This window comes from Entelurus aequoreus, linkage group LG24 (assembly GCF_033978785.1).
Source record: "Entelurus aequoreus isolate RoL-2023_Sb linkage group LG24, RoL_Eaeq_v1.1, whole genome shotgun sequence".
NCBI lineage: Eukaryota > Metazoa > Chordata > Actinopteri > Syngnathiformes > Syngnathidae > Entelurus > Entelurus aequoreus.
This window is the reverse complement of record NC_084754.1, coordinates 25,207,955-25,232,219: the sequence shown is the minus strand read 5'-3', so window position 1 is coordinate 25,232,219 and position 24,265 is coordinate 25,207,955. Positions and strand designations below refer to the sequence as shown.

Below are 24,265 nucleotides of genomic sequence, written 5' to 3'. Positions count from 1 at the left end.
AGAAAAAGCGAACGTTGAGATGAATTTTGTGTAATTAATGCTTAAAATGATCCAAATACGTAAATATTAAATATACATGTGCCTGTTACTACATTACATGTTACTTACATCATGTATATAAAACTTAAATGGAGATGTTTGGATGTTTTTTTAAGGGCTATATAGGCGGAATAAAGCGACTCCAATAGACTACATTGTAAACAGACTTTTGATTGCATGTATTTAATATTCAGAATGCATTAAAAATATACATCAGTGGTCATGTCGTTTATAATGATTGTGAACTATAGACAAAATTCCCCCCAAAAAGTGCAGTTCCCATTTAGATATCTCCAGGTGAGAAGTTAAAAATAAAATGTGTAGTTGCAGAAATGTATAAAAGGTTACCAAATGATTTGGTCCTGGACAATAGTGTTCATTTAGTTAAATGGAAAAAAATACAAATTTAAAATTAGACAGGATGAATGGGAAGGAGTAAAAGAAAACTGTAAAAACAACCTAATCCCAGTATTGCCGAGAATTTACGTGGAATGTTATCTATAAGATATTTTTTTTAGCCCAGCGCCCCTCAGCAGGGACTAGCTGCTGGAGGGGATGTGGTGAATTGAAGGCAAACCATACGTATTTGTTGTTTACCTGCCCAATGTTGTTACCCTTTTGGAAGAAGTGAAAATGATGATGAAATCATTATTATGCCTTAAAAGGAATGTCCAAACAGAAAATATAAAGCACAAAGTAAAATCCACACATACATCTAATTACCGTAATTTCCGGACTATAAGCCGCACCTGACTATAAGCCGCACCAGCTAAATTTAGGGGAAAATACAGATTGCTCCATATATAAGCCGCACCCGACTATAAGCCGCAGGGTTTTGATGTGTAATTAGCGTAGTATATAGGGGTTCCTGTTACCACGGAGGGGATTGTCGGGACAGAGATGACTGTTTGGGAACGCAAAGCGTCCCATTTATTAACAATAAATCTTTCAATCATTCAATCAAACTTTCACATCTTTGACATGGCGAACAGCATTCGTGCAGAGTACAAATAATACAACGGTGCAAAGTATTACAAAGTGCTCGCCTGTACGTTATCAAAATAACCAGCCTACCGGTATATGAAAAGTCAGTCTTTAATCATTGTGGCATCGTCTTCCTCCTGCGTACTAAAACCACCGAAATCCTCCTCGTCCGTGTCGGAGAAGAACAGGCCGTAAATAAGCCGCACCCTTGTATAAGCCGCAGGGACCAGAACGAGGGGAAAAAGTAGCGGCTTATAGTCCGGAAATTACGGTAACATATTGAGAATCACTGCAGTTAAACAGATAACAGAGACTTGGAAAGGGACCACAGATCCTATTACTTAAAATCCCGGACAACAGCCCTGACACAGATAATACAATTGGAAAATTAACATTTAGTATTTGAGAAAAATGGACATATTTAATAAGTTATATCCAAAAGATGTCTGTAATATAATAACTGATAAAGATAATAGTACATAAATAGAATGTGGGTTAATGTTGCATGTGTGTATAATAGATGTGAAGCATGTATGTAAACACGCCATCTCTGTAGTATGATTCTCTGTATATTAGAGTATAGAGATGGGAGTGTTTTTATGTTTTTTGTTTTGTTTTGTTTTTTTCTTTTTATTGTTGTTGTACCACCATCTTTGAATTATTTTTTCTGTATTTTTAGAAAAAAATATTGGGTTTTTTCTGGAAAAAGGACAAGATGTGTAATTTTGTGAAATCATTGCAAAAAAGTATATATAATGCATTATAGCACAGTCTTTGACATTGAATTTAGTATATACATCTTCTAAATTGTGTACAGGTGAAATAAAAAAACATTTAAATTTGATTTTTTTGTGTGATATAAACTCATTACATGCCAAGTGAGATATGTCAAGTGTTTAGTATAATTTTGCTGATCAAGGCCTACAGTTTTTAAAAACCCTAAATGTTTTGAGATTTTCAATTTGAGGTTTTCATAGCCATAATCATCAAAATTATATATTAAAGAAGGCTTGAAATATCTTCAGTTGCATGTTATGAGCATATTTCATATTAGTTTCACCTTGCAGATTTAATTCCAAGAATAAGAGAGCCTTTGCGTTTTGAGTTTCACCTGTGTATACTCAAGAAGTCTAGAATGAAAGAGCAACAGTATATAAGAGAATTGACAGAATGTGTGTACCTTCAGTGCTGAATGATGAGCAGAGGCAGATTTTGGAGTGTTTTCTTTAGCTCGCTTTACATTTTTATGTACTCACTGTCCAGGTGCCATTTGCCGTTTGACGCCCGGTATCATGCTAATTAGCTGCCTGAAAGCAGGTGACTCCACTGTGGAAATAGCCTGCATATCTTCTAGCACATACGCTGCAATGGCTCTATCAATGTTGTCCTGGCTAGCAGTCCCTCCGTTAAAATCCAGCCGCTGTTGCTTAGGTGGAGGTGAAGTGTGTCTCTCTTTACTAGCTGTGTCGAAGCATGTTGCTTTTGTAGGTGTTTCAGCAGATTTGAATTGCTGTTTTGGTCAGTAGATAGGACCTTTGATCCAAGACACAACTTACATTTAACTAAAATGTTATTTTATTTGTGCTCGACAAAAGAAAAGTAGTGAGAATATCTCCATGTTAAGAAACTCGACTTTGGCTCCGCCATGATGTCTTGTTAGTAAACACAGACACGACATCCCCCCCCCCACGCGCCTCTTCTCTTCTCCCCCGTGACGCAGGAAGATTCAGAAGGACGACACTGCAGCTCTCCAATAAAACACTCAGCTCTTCTCTGTTTCTAGCCGATACTACATAAAAAAAAACGTAAAATAACGCATCATGTAGTAACGATAACTGAGTTACTGAATATAAAAAATAACGTGTTAGACTACTAGTTACCGCCGAAAATAAAGGTGTTACAGTAATGCGTTACTTTGTAACGCTTTAGTCCCAACACTGTTAATAAGTCAAATTAATGACTTACTGTAAGTACGCGTTTGAAAAAAAGAGTTAAAAGTGGGGCCACATGCTGACATATGCTCAACTCATCATGCTTAATTTATTACAGCATTTGGGAAGTCTGTAGTTGATTTTTGTTATGTAAATGTTATATTTTTACCTGTGATAGCAGGGACCCTGCCATTCAAAACTAGGCTGCTACATTACTAATGATTAATGTAACATTTATAGCTGAAAAAATAGTACAATAGCAATAGGAGATACTATTCTTCCCTGAACACCATGGAGTTCATGTAGGCTTTATGATGCAGTTACATTATTATATCAACTATCAGAGACAGAAACTCTTCATTTAACATAATGTCCTTTTTTTGCTGCTTCAACACAGCTCAATCAACACAGAAAAAGGTAAAGTGAAATAACTTAGTTGTTAACTGTAGGCCAATAATGCTTGTCTTTCTCTCAGACAGACAGGGCTTTGCTGTCCGTAGCGCACACACACACGCACGCACACACACACACCGCAAAATGAGCTTGTTACATGCGCTCTGAATACGCACTGCTGATTGGCTGTTACCGCTCTGTGTGTAACCAAACAGATGGTTCTGTGGGCGGGACAATGCTGGGTGCTGCAGAGACGTACTGACAGAGGCAGAGGCAGAACTAAGCGGAGTAAAATATACTCCGATATTCTCTGTTTCTATTACGTAAAATAACGCATTAACGCATCATGTAGTAACGGTAACTGAGTTACTGAATATAAAAAATAACACGTTAGACTACTAGTTAAAATAACGGCGTTACAGTAATGCGTTACTTTGTAATGCGTTAGTCCCAACACTGGCTCTATTGCAGTGGCCGTGCGGAAAGTATGTTCATGTATTTCAAGTTTGGTTTTTATCAACTTTTATTGGTTGTATTTTTAAATGATTAATCGAAGCAAAATAATAGTAATTGAAGCAATTTTCTAATCGATCGATCGTTGCAGCTCTATGACACACAAATAAAAGCTCCACAGGGTAAAAGTGCAACAACTTAATATTTGGTTTAAATGAGAAGGACGCCAATAGAGAAAGCCCTGTCATCTTACCCATCTGCTAATTTTGAAGGCTTTAATTGCTGGCTGTAATTTCTGACTCAATTGTACAAATGACGAAGGAAGTTGTTTTCAAAGTCCTTTAAAATGGCCACTGGGCTTTTATGTGCAGGGCCTCTATGGTTACGGACAGCTTTAATTGATGAGTTTTGTGTGTGCTGGGGTGGAGGAAGGTAGCTGCTAATTGACTGGCTGTTAAAGCTTTTAATGAAGAGTGGGCAGTCAGCTCTCCAATTAGCTGTGGGGGAGCCATCAGGAGTAGAAAATCGGATGGTTACTCAGGAGTGAGTATGAAGTGGGGGTGGGAGAGGGTGATGAGTGCAAAAAAACACAAGCGCAAGTGCTAAGAGGGCAGCATGATAAATGATGTTTTCTTTGTTCATTCGGCTTCCTGTCATTACTGAAATCTTGAAAATGACTTTCTGTCTGTGTTTTGCAAGCACAAACACTACGGAAATTATTCCAGGAGTACAGTAAAGATTTGAACAAAGTCATTTAGGGTGTGTTGACACTTTCCATTTCGAGTCCAGTTAAAACAAATTCAAGTCCAGTCTGTTTGCTTTGCTTGTGCGGTTTGTTTGGTCAGGTGTAATTACAGTCCAGGACCAAAAGGTACAGACCACACAGTTAAATATATCTCTTTTTAACAAAGGGGTCGTGTTGCTTGTTACAGTTTGCCGAAGTTGTCAGAAATACCATCTCCTTGCAGCACTTCTCTGTGTCAGGGTTGTCCCTGACAGTTTGGTCAAGTTTTAGTTTTCCTCTGCGTTTGTCTTGGCTTCCTGTTCTTAGTTTCCTGTCAGTGCTTTTATTTTGTCTTCATTTCCTGATTGTCTCCCTGAGTGCTTTGTCCCCTCAGCTGTGGCTGATTGGCACGTGGCCACACCTGGTGCCAGTCAGCCAGCTGCCTATTTAAACCTGTCCTGCCCTCCAGTCACTGCTGGATTATTGTAGTGTCTACTGGTCAATGTCATTTATACTTGTTGTTGTAGCTCTGTCTACTTCTGTCCACTCTGTTCCTATCATAGTTCATCCTGCTCGTTTCTTGCCACGTGAGTTTTGTTTATTCGTGTCACAGTAAGTGTTTTAGTTTCTTGTCCACAGTTAGCCTTTGTGCTATTTTAGTTCATAGCCTAGTTTGTTCTCCGCCTTGTGCGCGCCTTTTGTTTGTTCCCTTTTGTTTGTTTTTTGCCAAAGTATTTAATTAAATCATGTTTTCTCGCACTATGCCTGCCATCATCTCTTCATCTTGGGGTTCGGCACCTACAAACTATGACACTCTGGGAACATGTCTAAACTTTTTTATGCAATTTAATACCTATTTGTTACTTCTCAGCTTGGAAAATCTCATACTCCTGTAGAAAGAAAAAGTCCAACAAGTGTATGTGACCAAAAATACATATGAGTTTGAATATTTACTTAGTTTTTTCCATTTGCTTACACACAATTTTACTAACTGTGTGTCTTTTTTTCAAAAGATATACACACTTTTCCAAACACTACATTACATTTTCTTAATTCCTAGATTATTTGCAAAATGACACACTTCGGTCAAAACATATGTCCATTCCTCAAAATAAAGCAAGTTTTATTTTAATCTCACTCACAGTGATAAATACAAAACACATTTGTAAAAACCCTATTTTACTAAAAGAAAACACATGTTTGGGGCATTTTGCCCGACCTTTTTAAGCATATGTGATGAATGATTACTGTAACAGTTGTAACTTGACAAAATATATTGGCAAATTTATAGCAATCATCATTGTTTACTTTGAAGTGGGCCTATATGTAAGGACCTAAAGAGAAAATAAAAATATCCTGTAATCTTTTCAAGAACTGCTCAACAATGATGCTGCAAACTGAAAATAATAATTTTTACCAGTCAGGTAAAGTAACATATCACAGTAGTCAACATTGACATGCAATACACATTAAAATCTGAGACAAATAAAAAGGTTTGAAAAAAAATATGGAGATAAATAAAAATAACAGCATAGAGTATAGACTACATGTGCAGACTTAGGCAACAGCAAATCTATGAAAGAACGTACTCAAAAGCCTCAGTTACTGATTCTAATCACCTGCCCGTCTAGCTGGATCAGGCCATAGTATCTTATCCGCATCACATGTGCAAGATGGGAAGGTGTGTGTAAAGCATTGTGTGTAATATTTCGCAAAAACCGTGTAGTATAGTCTATGCCTAATGTTAGGCAAATCTGCACAGTGGTTATGCTTACTGCGTGTAGACTTTAACTGTGTGAACATTTTAAATTTAGTGTGTAAGCAATTGGAGAAAATTAAGTAAAGTGTTGTATAAATTTGTCATACATTTTATTTTGTAATGCACTTTAAAGGCCTACTGAAACCCACTACTACCGACCACGCAGTCTGATAGTTTATATATCAATGATGAAATCTTAATATTGCAACACATGCCAATACGGCCGGGTTAACTTATAAAGTGCAATTTTAAATTTCCCGGGAAATATCCGGCTGAAAACGTCTCGGTATGATGACGTTTGTGCGTGACGTCACGGAGTGTGCGGAAGTATTGGGACACCATTGTGTCCCAATACAAACAGCTCTGTTTTCATCGCAAAATTCCACAGTATTCTGGACATCTGTGTTGGTGAATCTTTTGCAATTTGTTTAATGGACAATGAAGACCGCAAAGAAGAAAGCTGTAGGTGGGATCGGTGTATTAGCGGCTGGCTGCAGCAACACAACCAGGAGGACTTTGAGTTGGATAGCAGACGCGCTACCGTGAGTACGCAGCTTTCTTCCAAACATTTGATCGCTTGCCCGTACGTGCGTGCCGCTATGTGCATGTCACGTACGTAACTTTGGGGAAAATGTATGTGCTGTATGAACTTTGCGGAAGTGAACGGTACTTTGAGCTGTGGGATTGAGTGTGTTGTGCGGGTGTTTGAATTGTATTGGCGGGTTATATGGACGGGAGGGGAGAGGTGTTTGTTATGGAGATTAATTTGTGGCATATTAAATATAAGCCTGGTTGTGTTGTGGCTAATAGAGTATATATATATATATATGTCTTGTGTTTATTTACCGTACTGTTTGTCATTCCCAGCTGAATATCAGGTCCCACCCACCTCTCACAGCATCTTCCCTATCTGAATAGCTTCCACTGCCCTCTAATCCTTCACTTTCACTTTCCTCATCCACGAATCTTTCATCCTCGCTCAAATTAATGGGGTAATCGTCGCTTTCTCGGTCCGAATCGCTCACGCTGCTGGCGTCCATGATTGAAAACAATGTGCAGATGTGAGGAGCTCTTCAACCTGTGACGTCACGCTACTTCCGGTACAGGCAAGGCTTTTTTTATCAGCGACTAAAAGTTGCGAACTTTATCGTCGATGTTCTCTACTAAATCCTTTCAGCAAAAATATGGCAATATCGCGAAATGATCAAGTATGACACATAGAATGGATTTGCTCTTCCCGTTTAAATAAGAAAATCTCATTTCAGTAGGGCTTTAAATGTCATAGAAATCTCAAAGTGATGCAGCAGTGTTGGCTAACAAATAAGCTTGCCTAAAAGAAATACAAACAACAATATGTGTTAGAAAACCAAGAAAATAACAGGCTACATAAAATGTCCTGAAAGGCCTTTTTGAATAAAAATATTTGTATCTGTTTTTTGAATGACTTCACCAGAGTCAGAGATTCTGGGAGTGCATTCCACAGGCGAGATGCAGCAGCTTAAAAGGTCTGATACCGCATTGTGTATAGTCTGTTGAAGGCAGTAAATGTTGGTGGAATGCAGAAGCCTTGAAGTATTTTGTGGTTTCAGGTAGAATGGAAAATTTTCAGGGAGGCAGTAATGAGTTAGTAGACAAAGTTCATATTGGATTCTGTAGTGAATGGGTAACTACTAGTGACACGCTCGGAGAGCAGGTATGTTGTGGTCATATTTGAGCCTCTGTGTCAGGATCCTGGCAACACAGTTATGGATTTGTTGAAACTTCTGTGGGCTCCTGCTAGAGATCACGACAAGAATGTCATTACAGTAATCCAACCTGGAGCAGACAGACATTGACCGGTTTTTGGGTGTCAGATTGATCGAAGGAGGGACAGAGTTTGGCTATATTTTTGAGATGGAGAACAGGAGAATTTGGAGAGGTGGTGAATGTGATTTTGGTGATCTTGGTTTGTGACAAAACAAGAAAGACGGATGCTGTAGCAAGAGACAGAACTATTACTGATGTAGGATGACTGGATATGGTGTGGGGTACCAATGCAAATGGCTTCTGATTTGTTGCTATTTAACTGGAGAAAGTTCTCAGGCACCTTTGTCTCCCCCAAGCATGCAGTGAGAACAGGTAGTGTGGCTGAGGTGGAGTTGGGATCAGTTTTTAGCCAGGAGTCATTAGCATTCAAATTAAAAGAGATCCAATGTTTTCTGACGATGCGTCTCAAGGGTAGCATGTCAGCTTGTGAAAAAGGCTGGCCCAAGAACTGACCTCTGAGATACCCCAAAGATGTCTATGGATGTTCTCATTCATCCAGGTCATTGTAATTTCAGGGCATTCAATCGATCACAGCTGGACTGTTTGTTTTGTCTTAGAAGAGGTTCTGTCTCTCATCCAAGTAGGCTTCATCAGTTCCTGCTTATAGACGTAGATTGGTCAGATAGTCTAGCAGCTGGTGCCAAAACCCTAAATATTTATACTCCAATACCAGGAGGGTGTGCCCGGTGACAGTGTGAAGTGATGACTTTAATGTACTCAGCTCTGTTAGTGAGTAATGACTGAAACCATTGGAAGATGGTTCCAGACAGCTAAACTGAGAAGAATGTAATGGTCCACAGGGTCAAAGGCTTCAGAGAGATCCAGATGAATGAGGTGCAAGGTGGAGCTCTGGGACCGTACTTATCAAGCTTCTCAGAATTACTCCTAAGAAGTCTGCTAAGTTGACTTAAGAGTAAACAAATTATTCGCTGAAAGCTGCACTTAAAAGTTAGTTATCAAGCGTCTTACTCACACTTTCAGCTAAGTGTAGGACTGATTCTTAAGTGTCACACTCAGAGCTGAATTACGACATTACTATGTGTCGTAAATGGAATTTTAGGTGACGTCATTTCTGTGTCCATAGAAATGACCAATCACGGAAGGGAATCCGGTGTCTAAGAATAAAGAAATATCTTGGAAAATTTAAGTGGACAATGGGAGTGTATATTTTGACAATAAACTACAAAATAATACAAAACAAACTAGTCCCCGCCGGCACTCACGCTACCGCTCCCTCTCTTCTGTCGCCCACACACTCACTGACGTCACTCACCTCACGGCCACACACATACGCTACTGTCATAACATTTTCTTTCCAATTCATTAATTAGGCAACTAATTTGAAACTGGTGTGGGTGGCTCTATATATACTAGCCCACTGCAGCCACATGCAGAAATCAACATGGAATCGAAAAGTATTAAATCTGTGACAAAAATAATACCCGCTCTGTCTAAACGATACCGTTTGATCAGCTGCTCGTCATCAAACAAATCCAGAACATCGTTCCGCTCCCTGAATGTTCGCGCACGTCTCTCTCGCCTCAGCGCCATCCCCTGCTGGCAACTCCTAACCACGTAAGACACCTCTGAAGGTCTCTTAAATATCGTGGAGAGTAGGAGTGATTCTTAGACTTAAGAACGTTGATAAAAAGCTTTTATTCTTAAGTTTGAGAGTAGGACTAAATTTCGCAAATTCTCAGGACTTAAGTGTAAAATGTCACTCTAAGAAGCTTGATAAGTACGGCCCCTGTTTGGCAGCCATCAGGGCTTTTGTTGGTACCCCATCAAGAGGAGTAAATAATATTGTCATGACTACTTGCTTTAGGCTCAGAGCTCATTCGAATTTGATATAAAGAGTTCATCAGCCAAACTTGACAGCAGAATAACATTGGGTCCACTACTGGCATGATTCCATGTGACAGTTTTGACTTTGTTTTGCTTTTTTCCTGTGTTTTGGATCATTTCCTGTACTGGTGATCCTACTTTGGTTCTATGGCCTGTTGGATTCCTACACCTTCACATTCTATTCTGTCAGCACACATGGTTTCTATTAGTTAATCTATCTTATTTAGTGTCACATGTTGGTCCTTGCCCATGCTGGATCATTGTGCTTTGTACCTCAGCAAGTGTTTGTCTTCTGTGCATTTCCATGCTACACTAGATTTGCTTTGCAGTACCAGTATTTCACCCCTTTAAACAGACTTCTTGCCTGTAAGCACATTCTTTGCTACACATCCTGGGATCCAGACCAGAGAAAATAAGGCGCACTTAAAATTATTTCATTTTCTCAAAACTCGACTGCGTTTTATAACCCGGTGCGCCTAATGTACGGAATAATTTTGGTTGTACTTACCGACCTCGAAGCTATTTTATTTTGTACATGATGAAAAGATAAGTGTGACCAGTAGATGGCAGTCACACATAAGAAATACGTGTAGACTGCAATATGATGGCAGTCACACATAAGATATACGTGTAGACTGCAATATGACTCAAGTAAACAACACCAAAATTGTATATGTTCCATTGAAAATATAGAACATTACACACGGCCCTCAAAAATCCATCAAAATGTTTTAGTACGACTTTTGGTAAGCTATGAAGCCACACCGCTTGATGGATTGTATTGTGCTTCAACATATGAGCATTATTATGGTGAGCGTATAAGGTAAGACATATTATCTGGCGTTTTGTTTCGCAATATTATGCAAAAGCAACCTTTCTGACCTTCTGGCACCTGCTAAAGTGTATTCTGGATCTGCATAAGTCCTGAAAATTTGAGCGCATCCGCCTTTGTAGTCCATGACAACACCGTAGTCGATAAGCTTCTTCTTTTACTCTATCTTCTTGTTATGGGACATCCATCCTCCGCTGTTGCCATTTCTAATATAAAGTAGTGTAAAGTTCTTACTTATATCTGTCAGTAAACTCGCCATGAAAGCGCTAAAACATACCGGTATAGTGAGTTTACATTATTCACCCAAGGAACTTTAGTTATTAGAAAGTTCAGGTTGGACGGTTTTTCACAGGACACATTTCCTGTGTTGTTGTTTCCGGATGAGGAGCTGCTGCTCCGTTATTGACCTAAGTCAAGTCTGAATATAATTAAAACAGTTAGCGCCATCTTTTGACACTTCTTCCACTCCCGTCCTTGCACGCTACACCGCTATAACAAAGATGACGGTGAGAAGACGCCGCCGAAAGTGACTGTCCACAAAACGTCAGAAAGTGGCTTGAAGATGATCTGTAAAACAATCTATGCAACATTTTGACCAAAGAACCACCATTACATGTTATTTGGACCACAAAAAAGTCTTTCAATTTACAAAAAATAATAATAATATGACCCCTTTAATGCGCCCTATAATCCGGTGTGCCTTTTGTATGAAAATAGACCTGAGTAGAACCACTCATCAGCAGTGCGTTTTATAATCCGGTGCGCCCTATGGTTCGGAAAATAAGGCATGTCTTCTACTGAAGGAAATGTATAACTCCACTCTAGAAGCTCAGATGTCTTTGGAAACTGGCACAATAGGGAAGGAATTGTGTGACACATAAGTACTATGATTATCATATAGAAACAACTACATTTAATCAGGTGGTTACAATTGCCTTAAACTGCAAACACTATGTACAGTAGGTAGGGTTGCATTTTTGCTTCATTCCTGTGAGAATCCCGCATGCGACTGATCCACTGTAGGACTATCCAGAACTAGCTGCAGTGTGCTCAAACATCCACCAGGTAGCACCTGTAAGCAGATAATACTGTATCATCTCTTTCTTTTTGGGACTCATCAGGTCGGTAGTGCATTTTTCACACATTCTTCACTTACGCTTAAAGTGAAGGATGAGGCAAAAATACAACCTCACGTATGGGGTTGCAGTAGCCCAGTCTGTAAGAACTTGGCGTTTGGAGGGCTTCTGTCCCGCAGCGTACAAAATATAAATTCATAGTTTTTGGAGAGATCACTCATTACTACTAGGGTGCCCTTGAGCAAGGCCCCAAAGAGATCAATGTGGACTATGCATTTTGACAGTAAGGCATGCAGCGCCTTATAATGAAACCGTAAAAAGACTGCAGTGGTTATAATAAAGTTGTCACAAAAAGATTTACAGGATATTCATACAGGACCTGTTTGTTAGTCAATAAATTGAGATTGAAGTTCAATTAAAATGCAACTCTGCAATTTCTCTAGGAAGTGGTAGGCATAATCTATAAATAAGTGATGAGCATTAAAGTATATTCATACAGATTGTGTGTGTGTTGCAGGTGCAGTGGAGGTAAGGAAAGAGGGTCTGGATGCTCAAATCAATCGCCTGGCTGAACTCATCGGACGACTGGAGAATAAAGTAAGAACCCACCCAAACATGCACCCACATGTCTGTGTGTCAGCCTTTACCTTGTGAGGGATGCTCCTTAAGCTCCTGTGCCGCACTCACTTTAGAGTCAATATAGCCAACCTTGCAATGTTGATAACTGGTTTTTCCATGTTTTAAGAAAAAAATGTATTTTTTTTAATTAAATTTATTTTGCAAAAATCAAGTGTGAGCTGTGAATGAGAAAATTGTGATTGGTCCAGTGAAGAACAGGTTGAACCTAATGGATCTCCCGCAGACTCAGCTATTGTAAGACAACACGAGAGAATGACGATAACTACAGTCAATGTCCAGCCTGGGGCTGGGGATATTTTTAATAATTCATTTTTAAAAAAGCTAGTAAATTAAGCCTTGAGAACTGGTAACAGAAAAATATATAATTTATACGTGAATGGAACACCAGCGTGTGCAAACTACTACAGGGTCGCACTAGGTTTGAAGAAGAACAAAAAATGTTTGCACTTGCAAGATCTTTTCACTCGCAACTTGTTGGCACTGTATTAGAATTACACAGCAAATACTGAAACAATCAAAATGGTTGAAAAGCAATATTGTTAGTTTCCTGTTATTACTGTAAAGGTAACTTAAGGCATTTAGACCGCAGGTGTCAAATTCAAGGCCCACAGGCCACACCTGGCCAATAGGGATGGATGATATGGACTATCACAATAACCTGCAATTTATGGTGAAAACGATAAAAGTGAAGATAAAAAAACACCCATAGAACTCCACTTTTTAACAAAAGTTTGGAGTCTTTGGAGCCCCCAAAACACGACCCTAAAATAATAATAATAATAATAATAATACATTTTATTTGGTATAGCGCTTTTCAGAGTACTCAAAGACACTTTAAATAACACTAAGGCTTTTAAATTACATCAATTAAGTTTAAGTAGCACACCTCTACTGCAAAGCTGTAAATCAAAGCGTCCCAGTGTGAATTGCTTGTCATACGGTATGGAAGTTATTTTTCTGTCAGCAATATTATAGACATTATTATTATGAGTTTTATATTACAAATCATTCAGATAGTGTAATGATGCAACTTCAGTGTGAACTCTCCCGCGCGAATAATGATGACGCTTAAGATAAGCGTCATTATTATCCACCAAAATAGACGGATACAAAATAAATTAGTTGACAAATTAACAAGAATTAGGAAAAACAGGCAAAAATTATGTTTTAGGAAGTCATGTCAATCAATGTTCCACCACTGATCACACTCTTCAGAGCAGACACCGAGGCAAATGTCCTCAGAAAATGTTGACTTTGCACAAAATCCTTTAAATTGCTACAAATGTGCCAGTACTGAGACAGCTAGAATTGAAGCATGTCTACTTCACTAAACATTGCAGGACGTGCGACGTCATGACGCCATTGTCTGCATTAGTGTCAGTTTGCATTCACGTTGGAGTCTGGACACATTTTTTGTAATGTGAACAACTGCATAAAAAGACCAGATTTGACAAAACAAATCTGAATTGGACATCCTACTGAGGTAACAGTGAAACTGGACTGGAGTTTCATTGTAGTAATGTGTGCGTTACTGATGGAACAGATTGGATTGGATTGGATAATAAGCACTGAGAAAGGGTCTTCAAATGATTTACAATCATAGTGAATAACAACAGGTTATAATATTATGTATTTAAACTCTTATTTCTGCATATTTATATTGACATTTTTCAGAAATGTTTTGTTTAAAAAAAAAAAAATCACATCAAATTATTTAGGGGGGCTTAAGAATATTCTAAAAATATTAAAAATAAGCATATAACACGATGCAAGAATAGAGACATTGCAAACAAAATAATAATTATGGTAATACAAATAATAAATATATACAATAATGAGAAATGATAATGGAATATTACTGTAATGCACAATTAAACAAATATGTTTTTAACTGCCTTTTTAAAAATGTCCACAGCTCATAAGGGAGTGCATTCCACCATTTAGGGGCACCTGACTCAAAAGCTATATCACCTTTACTTTTTATTTTTGTATGAGGTACAGCAAGCATAAAAAGAAAGGTGAAAGCTGTTATAATTGGTGTTTTCATTTTTAACAAAAATAATACTATAACAACAATAACACTCTTATTCATCACATGTTATCTGTTTATCACCACAACGATGAAGAATAATTACAAAAAAATGTGTGTGAATAACGCACGTTTACATATGCCTTCATCCTGCTTTTGCCTGGTATTCCCTACTGATGTAAAGGAAAGAGGTACGACCAGGTAGTTTTCCACAACGTGTACAGTAAGGCACGTGCAGTACTGCACGTAAGGCTGCAGTGTGACGTGTTGTACCATAAAGCTGTCATGTGTGGGATTGGATCAAAGTCATGTAAACCCACGGCCATTTTCCATGCGTTCCTGGATATAAGACAAGTACCAGCGCTTTGATAAAGAAGGTGAGAAACACTATTGCATAAAAAAAAAGAACTCGTAGCAAGGTACGCAGGTGGTTTTTGCCACCTTCCCTCTTTCCTCCCCTCAGCCCTTGTTGTCAGGAGTCTTCATTAAAGTAAAGGTGTTGTTAAATGTTCGCTTATCCATTTCATTTCACATTCATGTATTTTGCATTGTTTTCTGCGTGTAAAACATAATTATTATTTATTAAAAAAGTGTTTTGTGCTAACATGTTTGGGTGTCTGGGACGGATTAGTTGATTTCTCCTTGCTATTTGCCTTTTGGAAAAAACGATTTGGTTTCCATACTACAATCTGGTTGTAAATATGACCATTAATAACGAAAATAGTTTCAGTCAGTTACTGTATATTAATCTTCACTATGCCCCTTTCATGCTTTACATCTTATTTGAAAAGCTTGCAATTGATAAATGTTGCATACTTGTTGGTAATTAGGTCTAGAGAGCATGTTTGTTGCCTGCAGACATACATAGTACAGTAGAATCCTCCCAATTGGATAAGATTTGTGCACGTACCAAAAGATTTTTCCTGCTTCCATCTATCAAGGAACATGCAACAAATGATGTTTTTAATAGGAAAAGGTTAAACCAGGTGAAAAAACTAAATGTTAAATGATGGCAATTTCCCCCCACCTCCATATACTGATGATGTCATTCAACACATGCGGTGCCTTGCATTTGAGTCCAACTTGGCCCTGACTGTTTCATTTTTACACGCATGTTTCATTACTAAGAGTTGTAATTCAAATGCGCCAAAATGTGTGGTATTATTTTGAGGTTTAAAGATGCTTTTATTTTGAAATGACGTTCACCAGAAGTGTTTTTGCGCTGCTATCATACTTGGTTGCAAATGACTTAAAGAGGAAACGACAAACTTTCCAGCAAGGTTTACAGCTAAGTCCTTCGTATAGCATGCATCCAGTGATGTAAAGTGCTTTATGTTCATTTCATGACCTTGCGTCATGCTTACATGCTGCATGTCGAATGTATTTATTTGTTTAGCTAATACCGTCATGTGTGTTTTGCTTAGTTTTCATGGTAGATTCGGAGAACGAGCTTTGAATAAAACTGTTGCAAGAAAGTCACTTGTTTCTGTACGTGGAGGGACTTATACGGACTGTGTGATATCTCATTCAAATCATTCATCATCAACACACTGTGTGTGTGTGTGTGTGTGTGTGCGTGTGCGTGTGCGTGTGTGTGTGTGTGTGTGTGTGTGTGTGTGTGTGTGTGTGTGTGTGTGTGTGTGTGTGTGTGTGTGTGTGTGTGTGTGTGTGTGTGTGTGTGTGTGTGTGTGTGTGTGTGTGTGTGTGTGTGTGTGTGTTGTATTTCTACCCTTCTTGAGACATCAACAAGGAAAAGTACCTTCCATATGAGGACCGGTGAACAAGTTAGGACCTAAATCATGGTCCTAATACGGAAAACCATTGCATCTAATAGAGAATGTCTCATTTGCACCCCTGGTGGTGAAATCTATCAAAATTAGGGTGGTCTCAAAAAGGAGGAATTTTTCAAATTGACTGTGTGTCGGTTTTAAAAGTGCTCCCCCTCTGGTCAACATATGAAATAACAAGTGTGTGTAAGAAATTGAAATGCGCCCCCTTTGGCCCAAATTTTAAAAATTCAATAAATATGTATGTGAAGACATACTGTAATAACTTGAAGTAAATAATGAAGATTAAAAACCAATTGCAAACAAAAAATTCAACAACAAAACATTTTACTAAAAGAAGTCTTTTTGTCATAACGTGTCGACTTTTTTCTTATAAAATTGGGAACAGTTTCTCATATTCTTTCGGGTTCTGTAATATTGCAATATTTTCTCGTAAAAATATTACTTTTTTATGTTAAATTATTAATTTTTAATGCAAAATGGTGACATTTGTCATATAAAATTCGGACTTGTATCACAAGATTGCCAATTTTTTTGTTGTTCTTGTAATATAGTGACATTTTTTGAGTAACATTATGACTTGTCATAATTTTGCAGAGTAAAGTTCCAATTATTATTATTATAATATTGCCAAAATGTTTAAGTTTTCTTAAAAATTGTGACTTTTGTCGAGTAAAATTACGACTCGTTTCATAAAATTGCCAAAATATTAAGCTTTTCTTGTAAAATTGCGACTGTTAATGGGTAAAATTCCAAATTGTATCACAATATTGCACAAATGTTCAGTTTTTCTTGTAAAATGTTGACTCTCGTTGAGTAAAATTACGACTTTTATTATAATACTGCCAAAATTCTAAGTTTTTCTTGTGAAATTGTGACCTTTTTCTTGTGAAATTCCAACTCATTTTTCACAACAAGCTCTTTTATATTTGCCTAGTATGTATATATTATTAATGTTGTAAATACAAATCTTTATATATCTTGAAAGGGTGGTCCTAAAGAGGTAGGCATTATTTGGAGGTCTCAAGAAGGTAAGAAATACAAGAATTCAAATCATTCATCAAGTGTGTGTGTGTGTGTGTGTGTGTGTGTGTGTGTGTGTGTGTGTGTGTGTGTGTGTGTGTGTGTGTGTGTGTGTGTGTGTGTGTGTGTGTGCGTCTCCAGACTGTGATTGAAAAAGTGTGCAGTGCAGACAGCATTTATTTATTCACAGGAGCAGTCGTTATCAGTCGCTTAATTGGAAGGAACCTTCATTGCTCAATTTGACTTACTCCACTTAGTTTATATGACTCCCATGTGTTTAATGTGGCTAGTAAAACATAGTCTTATGTTTATTATTGTAGTTGGAGCTTGCAGTGGGATAGAACTGAACTGCATCACACAGTCATGTTAATCATTGTTTCAAAAAAAAGGAAAAAGGTATAAAATGATCATAGAGTCTCATCTGTAAAATCCAAATTGGTCTAATAGTTACTCTACCCCATAGCCAATTGTACCTCATTGTTTAAAAGCCACATTCTTGTTAGCCTTTCAGTCTCTACTCAGGCATACTGTAGACCAGGGGTGGGCAATTAATTTTTACCGGGGGCCGCATGAGCAACCCGAGCACTGCTGGAGGGCCACATCATCGACAATATTTTAATTAAATTTTGCTCAATATTATTGTTGATATACCGTAAGATAAATAATAATAATAATATACTAAAGCAGATTGCTTTTGTTGGTTTTATTTTTAACACTGTCTTACACAACACTTCCTGATGTATAATACAATGCAAAAATGTCAATTTCTGCACAGGGTTAATTTCTGTCACTTTATCCTGCATCCTCTTTAAAAGTCCAACATTTTTCCCTGTCAGATTTGGACAACCATCTGTTGTCACACCTGCCAGCTTGTCCCATTTCAGTCCTAACATGTCCAAACACGCATTTACCTCTGTGAACAAGTCACGTTCTCAAATGCGCCCCTCTTCTCCGGGCATATCAGCGCAACGGAGTCCAATAAGCACTCCTTAATAAACTCTCCGTCAGAAAACGCCTTACTTTTTCTGGCTATTTTTTGAGAAATTACGAAACTGGTCCTGACGGCTGAATCTCTAGGGGTGTGAAATTTGGCAAAAAGTCCTTGTTGGGTTTGCAGTTTTACCATCAACGCATTAGCCTCCCTTGCGCGCTTTTCATCAGACAGATTCCGGTATTTTTCCTCGTGCTTCGTCGTGTAGTGGCGATTCAAATTATATTCTTTAAACACAGCAACCTGTGTACCACAAATTAAGCACACGGCTTTACCTTTAATTTCTGTAAAGAAATACTTGTCAGTCCATGTCTTGTTGAAAACACGGCATTCGTCATCAACTTTTCTTTTTTTAGCGTGAGTTGACATCTCGGTGGTAACTGGGCATCACTTGTCGCTGTGCACCTTCACTCACAGGTCACACCCGGACATACGTCCATAAATAAAAAAAAATCAAAATAAAAGCAGCACCGTTGTATTGCACACTCGACATATATACTTTTTAAAATGTATTTTGTAATTTGTGATTGGCCTCACGCAGGCCGGACAGGGACGCACAAAGGGCGGCCCGCGGGCCGCAGAATGCCCAGGTCTGCTGTAGACACACATACATACTATGGTCGTCCCGATACCAATATTTTGGTACCGGCACCACAATGGTACCGGTACCATATATATAGACACCAGTCTATATATATAAAATATGATATAACATGTATGATGCTTTTTGATACTTTTCAAAATAAAGGGGACCACAAAAAATTAATTATTGGCTTTTTTTTAACAAAAATACTTATCATACATTGTGAACATTTTAGACAACTTCTCATTAAAAAATTCAACATAAAGTCGCAAGAAATTATATTCAATTAGAATAATACATAATGTTGAGGGAACATACAATCCCCCTTATTTATTAAATCCAAAATATTAGAACTCAACAATTTGGTGCAGTTAAAAACAGCTAAAATTATGCACAAGGAAAACTACAACCTGCTACCCAAGAATGTACATTAATTAATTTCAACAAAAGAGGGTAAATATAACCTTAGAGTAAAATCTAACTTAAAACATGTGTATGCACGAACAACACTTAAAACCTTTAGTACATCAGAATGTGGAAATAAATTACGGGGTAAATCAAACAGTGTACTAATATGATCTCGTTTAAGAGGTTGTTGAAACTACAAGTGTTTACAAAGTACAAGGAAGAAAAATTATCATAAACATCATGAACTTATTGAAAATACGATCTTATCAATCTCATTGAGCGAATCATAACTGACTCAATTATTGATGAAGAGAACTGATGTTAGAATGCATTAATGTAAATTGAGAACAGGAAATGAACAAATGTGGTGCACTGCAAAAACTGAAATCTAAGTAAGATTAAACATCTCAAATAAGGGTGATATTTGCTTATTTTCTGTCTGATAAGATCATTCTTCTCACTAAGCAGATTTTATGTTGGAGTGTTTTACTTGTTTTTAAGGGTTTTGGTCCTAAATTATCTCAGTGAGATATTACAGCCTGTTGCTGAGATTGTATGACCTATATTGACTAAAACATGCTTGAAACTAGAATATCAACTGTTGCAAAGCTGTGTCATCAACACTCACAAGTATAAAACTACTTTTTTTAAAGTAATAATTTCTTATTTCAAGCATGTAAAAAAAAAATCATGACTGACACAATTGTGTCTCATATTTAAAACAGATGGCCGCCAAATGGACTGTGCTGTTTTATTTTCAATGAAACAATAGAAAATATGTACTCATATAGTAGTACAGTTATTAGTGAGAATATACTTATTTTAAGGTATTTTTGGGTTCATTGAGGTTAGCTAATTTTACTTGTTTTGGAAAGTCTTGACAAGCCAAATGTTCTTGTTCTATTGGCAGATAATTTTGCTTAGTTCAAATAAAATACCCCTAATTTTTGTACATTTTTTTTTCTTGTTTTTGAACACTGACTTTTTGCAGTGTAGTAATTGCTATGAAGTGAAAAGGGGTTAAGATTAAAACGGATTTGCTTCTTCCTACTCCTTTTCGGATATGTTGTAAAGAAAAATTTTAATATATAAAATATGTGATGAAACATATTGATACTGTATACATGTTTAAAATAAACCATAAAATGATGGACTGTTTATATGTTTGTAATGGAGTGAATATTATTTCTCTGATAGGAGAAGCATTATTAATTCCCTCTTGATCCTTCATTAGTGATGCGCTTTGTTTCCAGTACCATTGACTGTTATTCTAAGTGACTTTTGCCTGCTACAAGTTTGTGTAGTTACCGTCCAGTCCTGTTGATATGATGTTATGCTCCTACTTACAGACTGTCTGGTTTGATCTGCACCAAAGGCTAACAGACACAGATGGCACCACCAGCGCAGTAAGTCGACCCTAAACAAATAAACCTACTAAACTTAATGCACAGCCTCAGGTGTAGCATCAGTCAGTGCAGCCTCATGGAGTCAATGCCCACTTTAGTACCTCAGAAGCAGTAATGGACTTGCCTGTGCAATGTAATTAGTGCACAGCAGTGAAAGGGGCAGGGGGGTTACTGTGAAACCTCTATGGCTCTAATATAATTGAGGCTTTCAAAGCTTGCAAATTATTTCCCAGGAAATATATATATATTTTTGTAGTCTAGCTCTGAATAATTTATTGAGGTTAGGTATTATTTGGCAATGACTCAAGTCATACACAATCTTTTAATATCGCACAGCCACAGAGGAAATAACAGATATATTTATTTGTAAAGCCACAGGCAGCGCGTGTGAAGACAGTTAAATTTAGTTCTTCCCGTTTCATTCATTGCCACACAAGTATATGAATGTCTGCAGAAGACAGGCAAAGCAAAATGTCTTACACATCTACTACAAAATACTAATACTATTTCCTTGGGATTTTCATGATAAAAAGTGTAAATCAGAAACAAAACAATGTGATACATTAAATGACGAATGGATCAATGAACATTTAGCATCACTTCCTGTACTGAAGACTTTAGTTGGCGATGACCGTGATAAGCAGAGAGGGAGGAGGCGAGAACTACGTGGACACCATCTTTGTCCTTTGCAAAGAGTTCTTCTTTCAATGTAATAGTGTTTCTCACCTCCTTTATTGAATGCTGGCTCTTGCATCTTTCTTTGGACCTATGGTGGTTTATCTTGCAGCTGAAATCAACAAAAAAAAAAGCACAGAGACTGAGTCACTAACATTCTTTGTTTGGACACACAGACTGCTTTGTTTTGTGTTATGTTTGGCCATAGTATAGCCCAGTGGTTCTCAACCTTTTTTCAGTGATGTACCCCCTGTGAACATTTTTTTAATTCAAGTACCCCCTAATCAGAGCAAAGCATTTTTGGTTGAAAAAAAGAGATAAAGAAGTAAAATACAGCACTATGTCATCAGTTTCTGATTTATTAAATTGTATAACAGTGCAAAATATTGCTCATTTGTTGTGGTTTTTCTTGAACTATTTGGGAAAAAAAGATATAAAAATAACTAAAAACTTGTTGAAAAATAAACAAGTGATTCAATTATAAATAAAGATTTCTACACATAAAGTAATCATCAACTTAGAGTGCCCTCTTTGGGGATTGTAATAGAGATCCATCTGGATTCATGAACTTAATTCTAAACATTTCTTCACAAAAAAAGAAATCTTTAACATCAATATTTATGGAAAATGTCCACAAAAAATCTAGCTGTCAACACTGAATATTGCATTGTTGCATTTCTTTTCACAGTTCTTTTTGACAGACATTTTTTAAAAATCTCACGTACCCCTTGGCATACCTCCAAGTACCCCCAGGGGTACGCGTACCCCCATTTGAGAACCACTGGTATAGATAACCAAGACGGTATATGAAAACCAGGGCAAAATGTCGGTGAAAATCGAAAACCAAGAATTGTTTTAATATTGATCTTCGCCTTATATGTGAAGTGAAGTGAATTATATTTATATAGCGCTTTTCTCTAGTGACTCAAATCGCTTTTACATAGTGAAACCCGATATCTAAGTTACATTTAAACCAGTGTGGGTGGCACTGGGAGCAGGTGGGTAAAGTGTCTTGCCCAAGGACACAACAGCAGCAACTAGGATGGCGGAAGCGGGGATCGAACCTGAAACCCTCAAGTTGCTGGCACGGCCACTCTACCAACCGAGCTATACCGCCCCATATGTATGTGGTAGTACTTTTCCTGATTCAATTGGAAAAAAATGTATTTCCTTTTCGCATTAACAGTCTCCTAAATATCACAGATGTGCCATATATACAGTCGTGGTCAAAAGTTTACATACACTTGTAAAGAACATAATGTCATGGCTGTCTTGAGTTTCCAATAATTTCTACAACTCTTATTTTTTTGTGATAAAGTGATTGGAGCACATACTTGTTTGTCACAAAAAACATTCATGAAGTTTGGTTCTTTTATGAATTTATTATGGGTCTACTGAAAATGTGAGCAAATCTGCTGGGTCAAAAGTATACATACAGCAATGTTAATATTTGGTTACATGTCCCTTGGCAAGTTGCACTGCAATACGGTGCCTTGGCGAGCCATCCACAAGCTTCTGGTTGAATTTTTGACCACTCCTCTTGACAAAATTGGTGCAGTTCAGCTAAATTTATTGGTTTTCTGACATGGACTTGTTTCTTCAGCATTGTCCACACGTTTAAGTCAGGACTTTGGGAAGGCCATTCTAAAACCTTAATTCTAGCCTGATTTAGCCATTCCTTTACCACTTTTTAGCGTGTGTTCGGGGTCATTGTCCTGTTGGAACACCCAACTGCGCCCAAGACCCAACCTCCGGGCTGATGATTTTAGGTTGTCCTGACATCACATGGACAAAGATAAGACAAAGTTCTGTGGTAAGATGAAACAAAAAATTAGCTGTTTGGCCACAATACCCAGCAATATGTTTGGAGGAGAACAGATGAGGCCTATAATCCCAAGAACACCATTCCTACCATCAAGCATGGTGGTGGTAGTATTATGCTCTGGGCCTGTTTTGCTGCCAATGGAACTGGTGCTTTACAGAGAGTAAATGGGACCATGAAAAAGGAGGATTACCTCCAAATTCTTCAGGACAACCTAAAATCATCAGCCCGGAGGTTGGGTCTTGGGCGCAGTTGGGTGTTCCAACAGGACAATGACCCGAAACACACATCAAAAGTGGTAAAGGAATGGCTAAATCAGGCAAGAATTAAAGGTTTTAGAATGACCTTCCCAAAGTCCTGACTTAAACATGTGGACAATCCTGAAGAAACAAGTCCAAGTCAGAAAACCAACAAATTTAGCTGAACTGCACCAATTTTGTCAAGAGGAGTGGTCAAAAATTCAACCAGAAGCTTGTGGATGGCTACCAAAAGTGCCTTATTGCAGTGAAACTTGCCAAGGGACATGTAACCAAATATTAACATTGCTGTATGTATACTTTTGACCCAGCAGATTTGGTCACACATTCAGTAGACCCATAATAAATTCATAAAAGAACCAAAATTCATGAATGTTTTTGATAACCAACACGTATGTGCTCCAATTACTCTATCACAAAAAAATAAGAGATGTACAAATTATTGGAAACTCAAGACAGCCATGACATTAGGTTCTTTACAAGTGTATGTAAACTTTTGACCAAGACTGTAGATGAAAAAAGACTACATAGACTACAGCAAAAATCCCCTGTTTTCAGCCCACTGCACTCATATGGACCCCTATTAGCTGCTACAAGCAGTAGGAGCTCTACATAAATTCATTGGCTAACACTTTTCTAGCTATTCCTAAAGAACACCTTATATAGCAGTGGTTCTCAAACTTTTTTTGTCATCCCCCACGTTGGACAAGGGGGAGTTTTCAAGCCCCACCTGCCCCCATCGCCCCAACAGAACGCTAATGCCAAGCTTAACATTTTCAAATTTATTGAACATCAAGTAACAT

The 24,265-nt window shown here is 37.7% G+C and overlaps 1 protein-coding gene across 3 annotated transcripts in view; it reads left to right on the top strand.

Moving 5' to 3' along the window:
• Positions 1-24,265, top strand: part of LOC133641614 (N-terminal EF-hand calcium-binding protein 2-like) — a 326,968-nt gene that overhangs the window by 236,079 nt on the left and 66,624 nt on the right. For 2 of the 3 annotated variants that reach the window (XM_062035464.1, XM_062035466.1), the window contains exons 8-9: positions 12,360-12,439; positions 20,652-20,708. In XM_062035464.1, coding sequence (XP_061891448.1) covers positions 12,360-12,439; positions 20,652-20,708 — 137 coding nt within the window. The remainder of the gene's footprint in view (positions 1-12,359; positions 12,440-20,651; positions 20,709-24,265) is intronic. The other variant, XM_062035465.1, reaches the window with a different exon arrangement.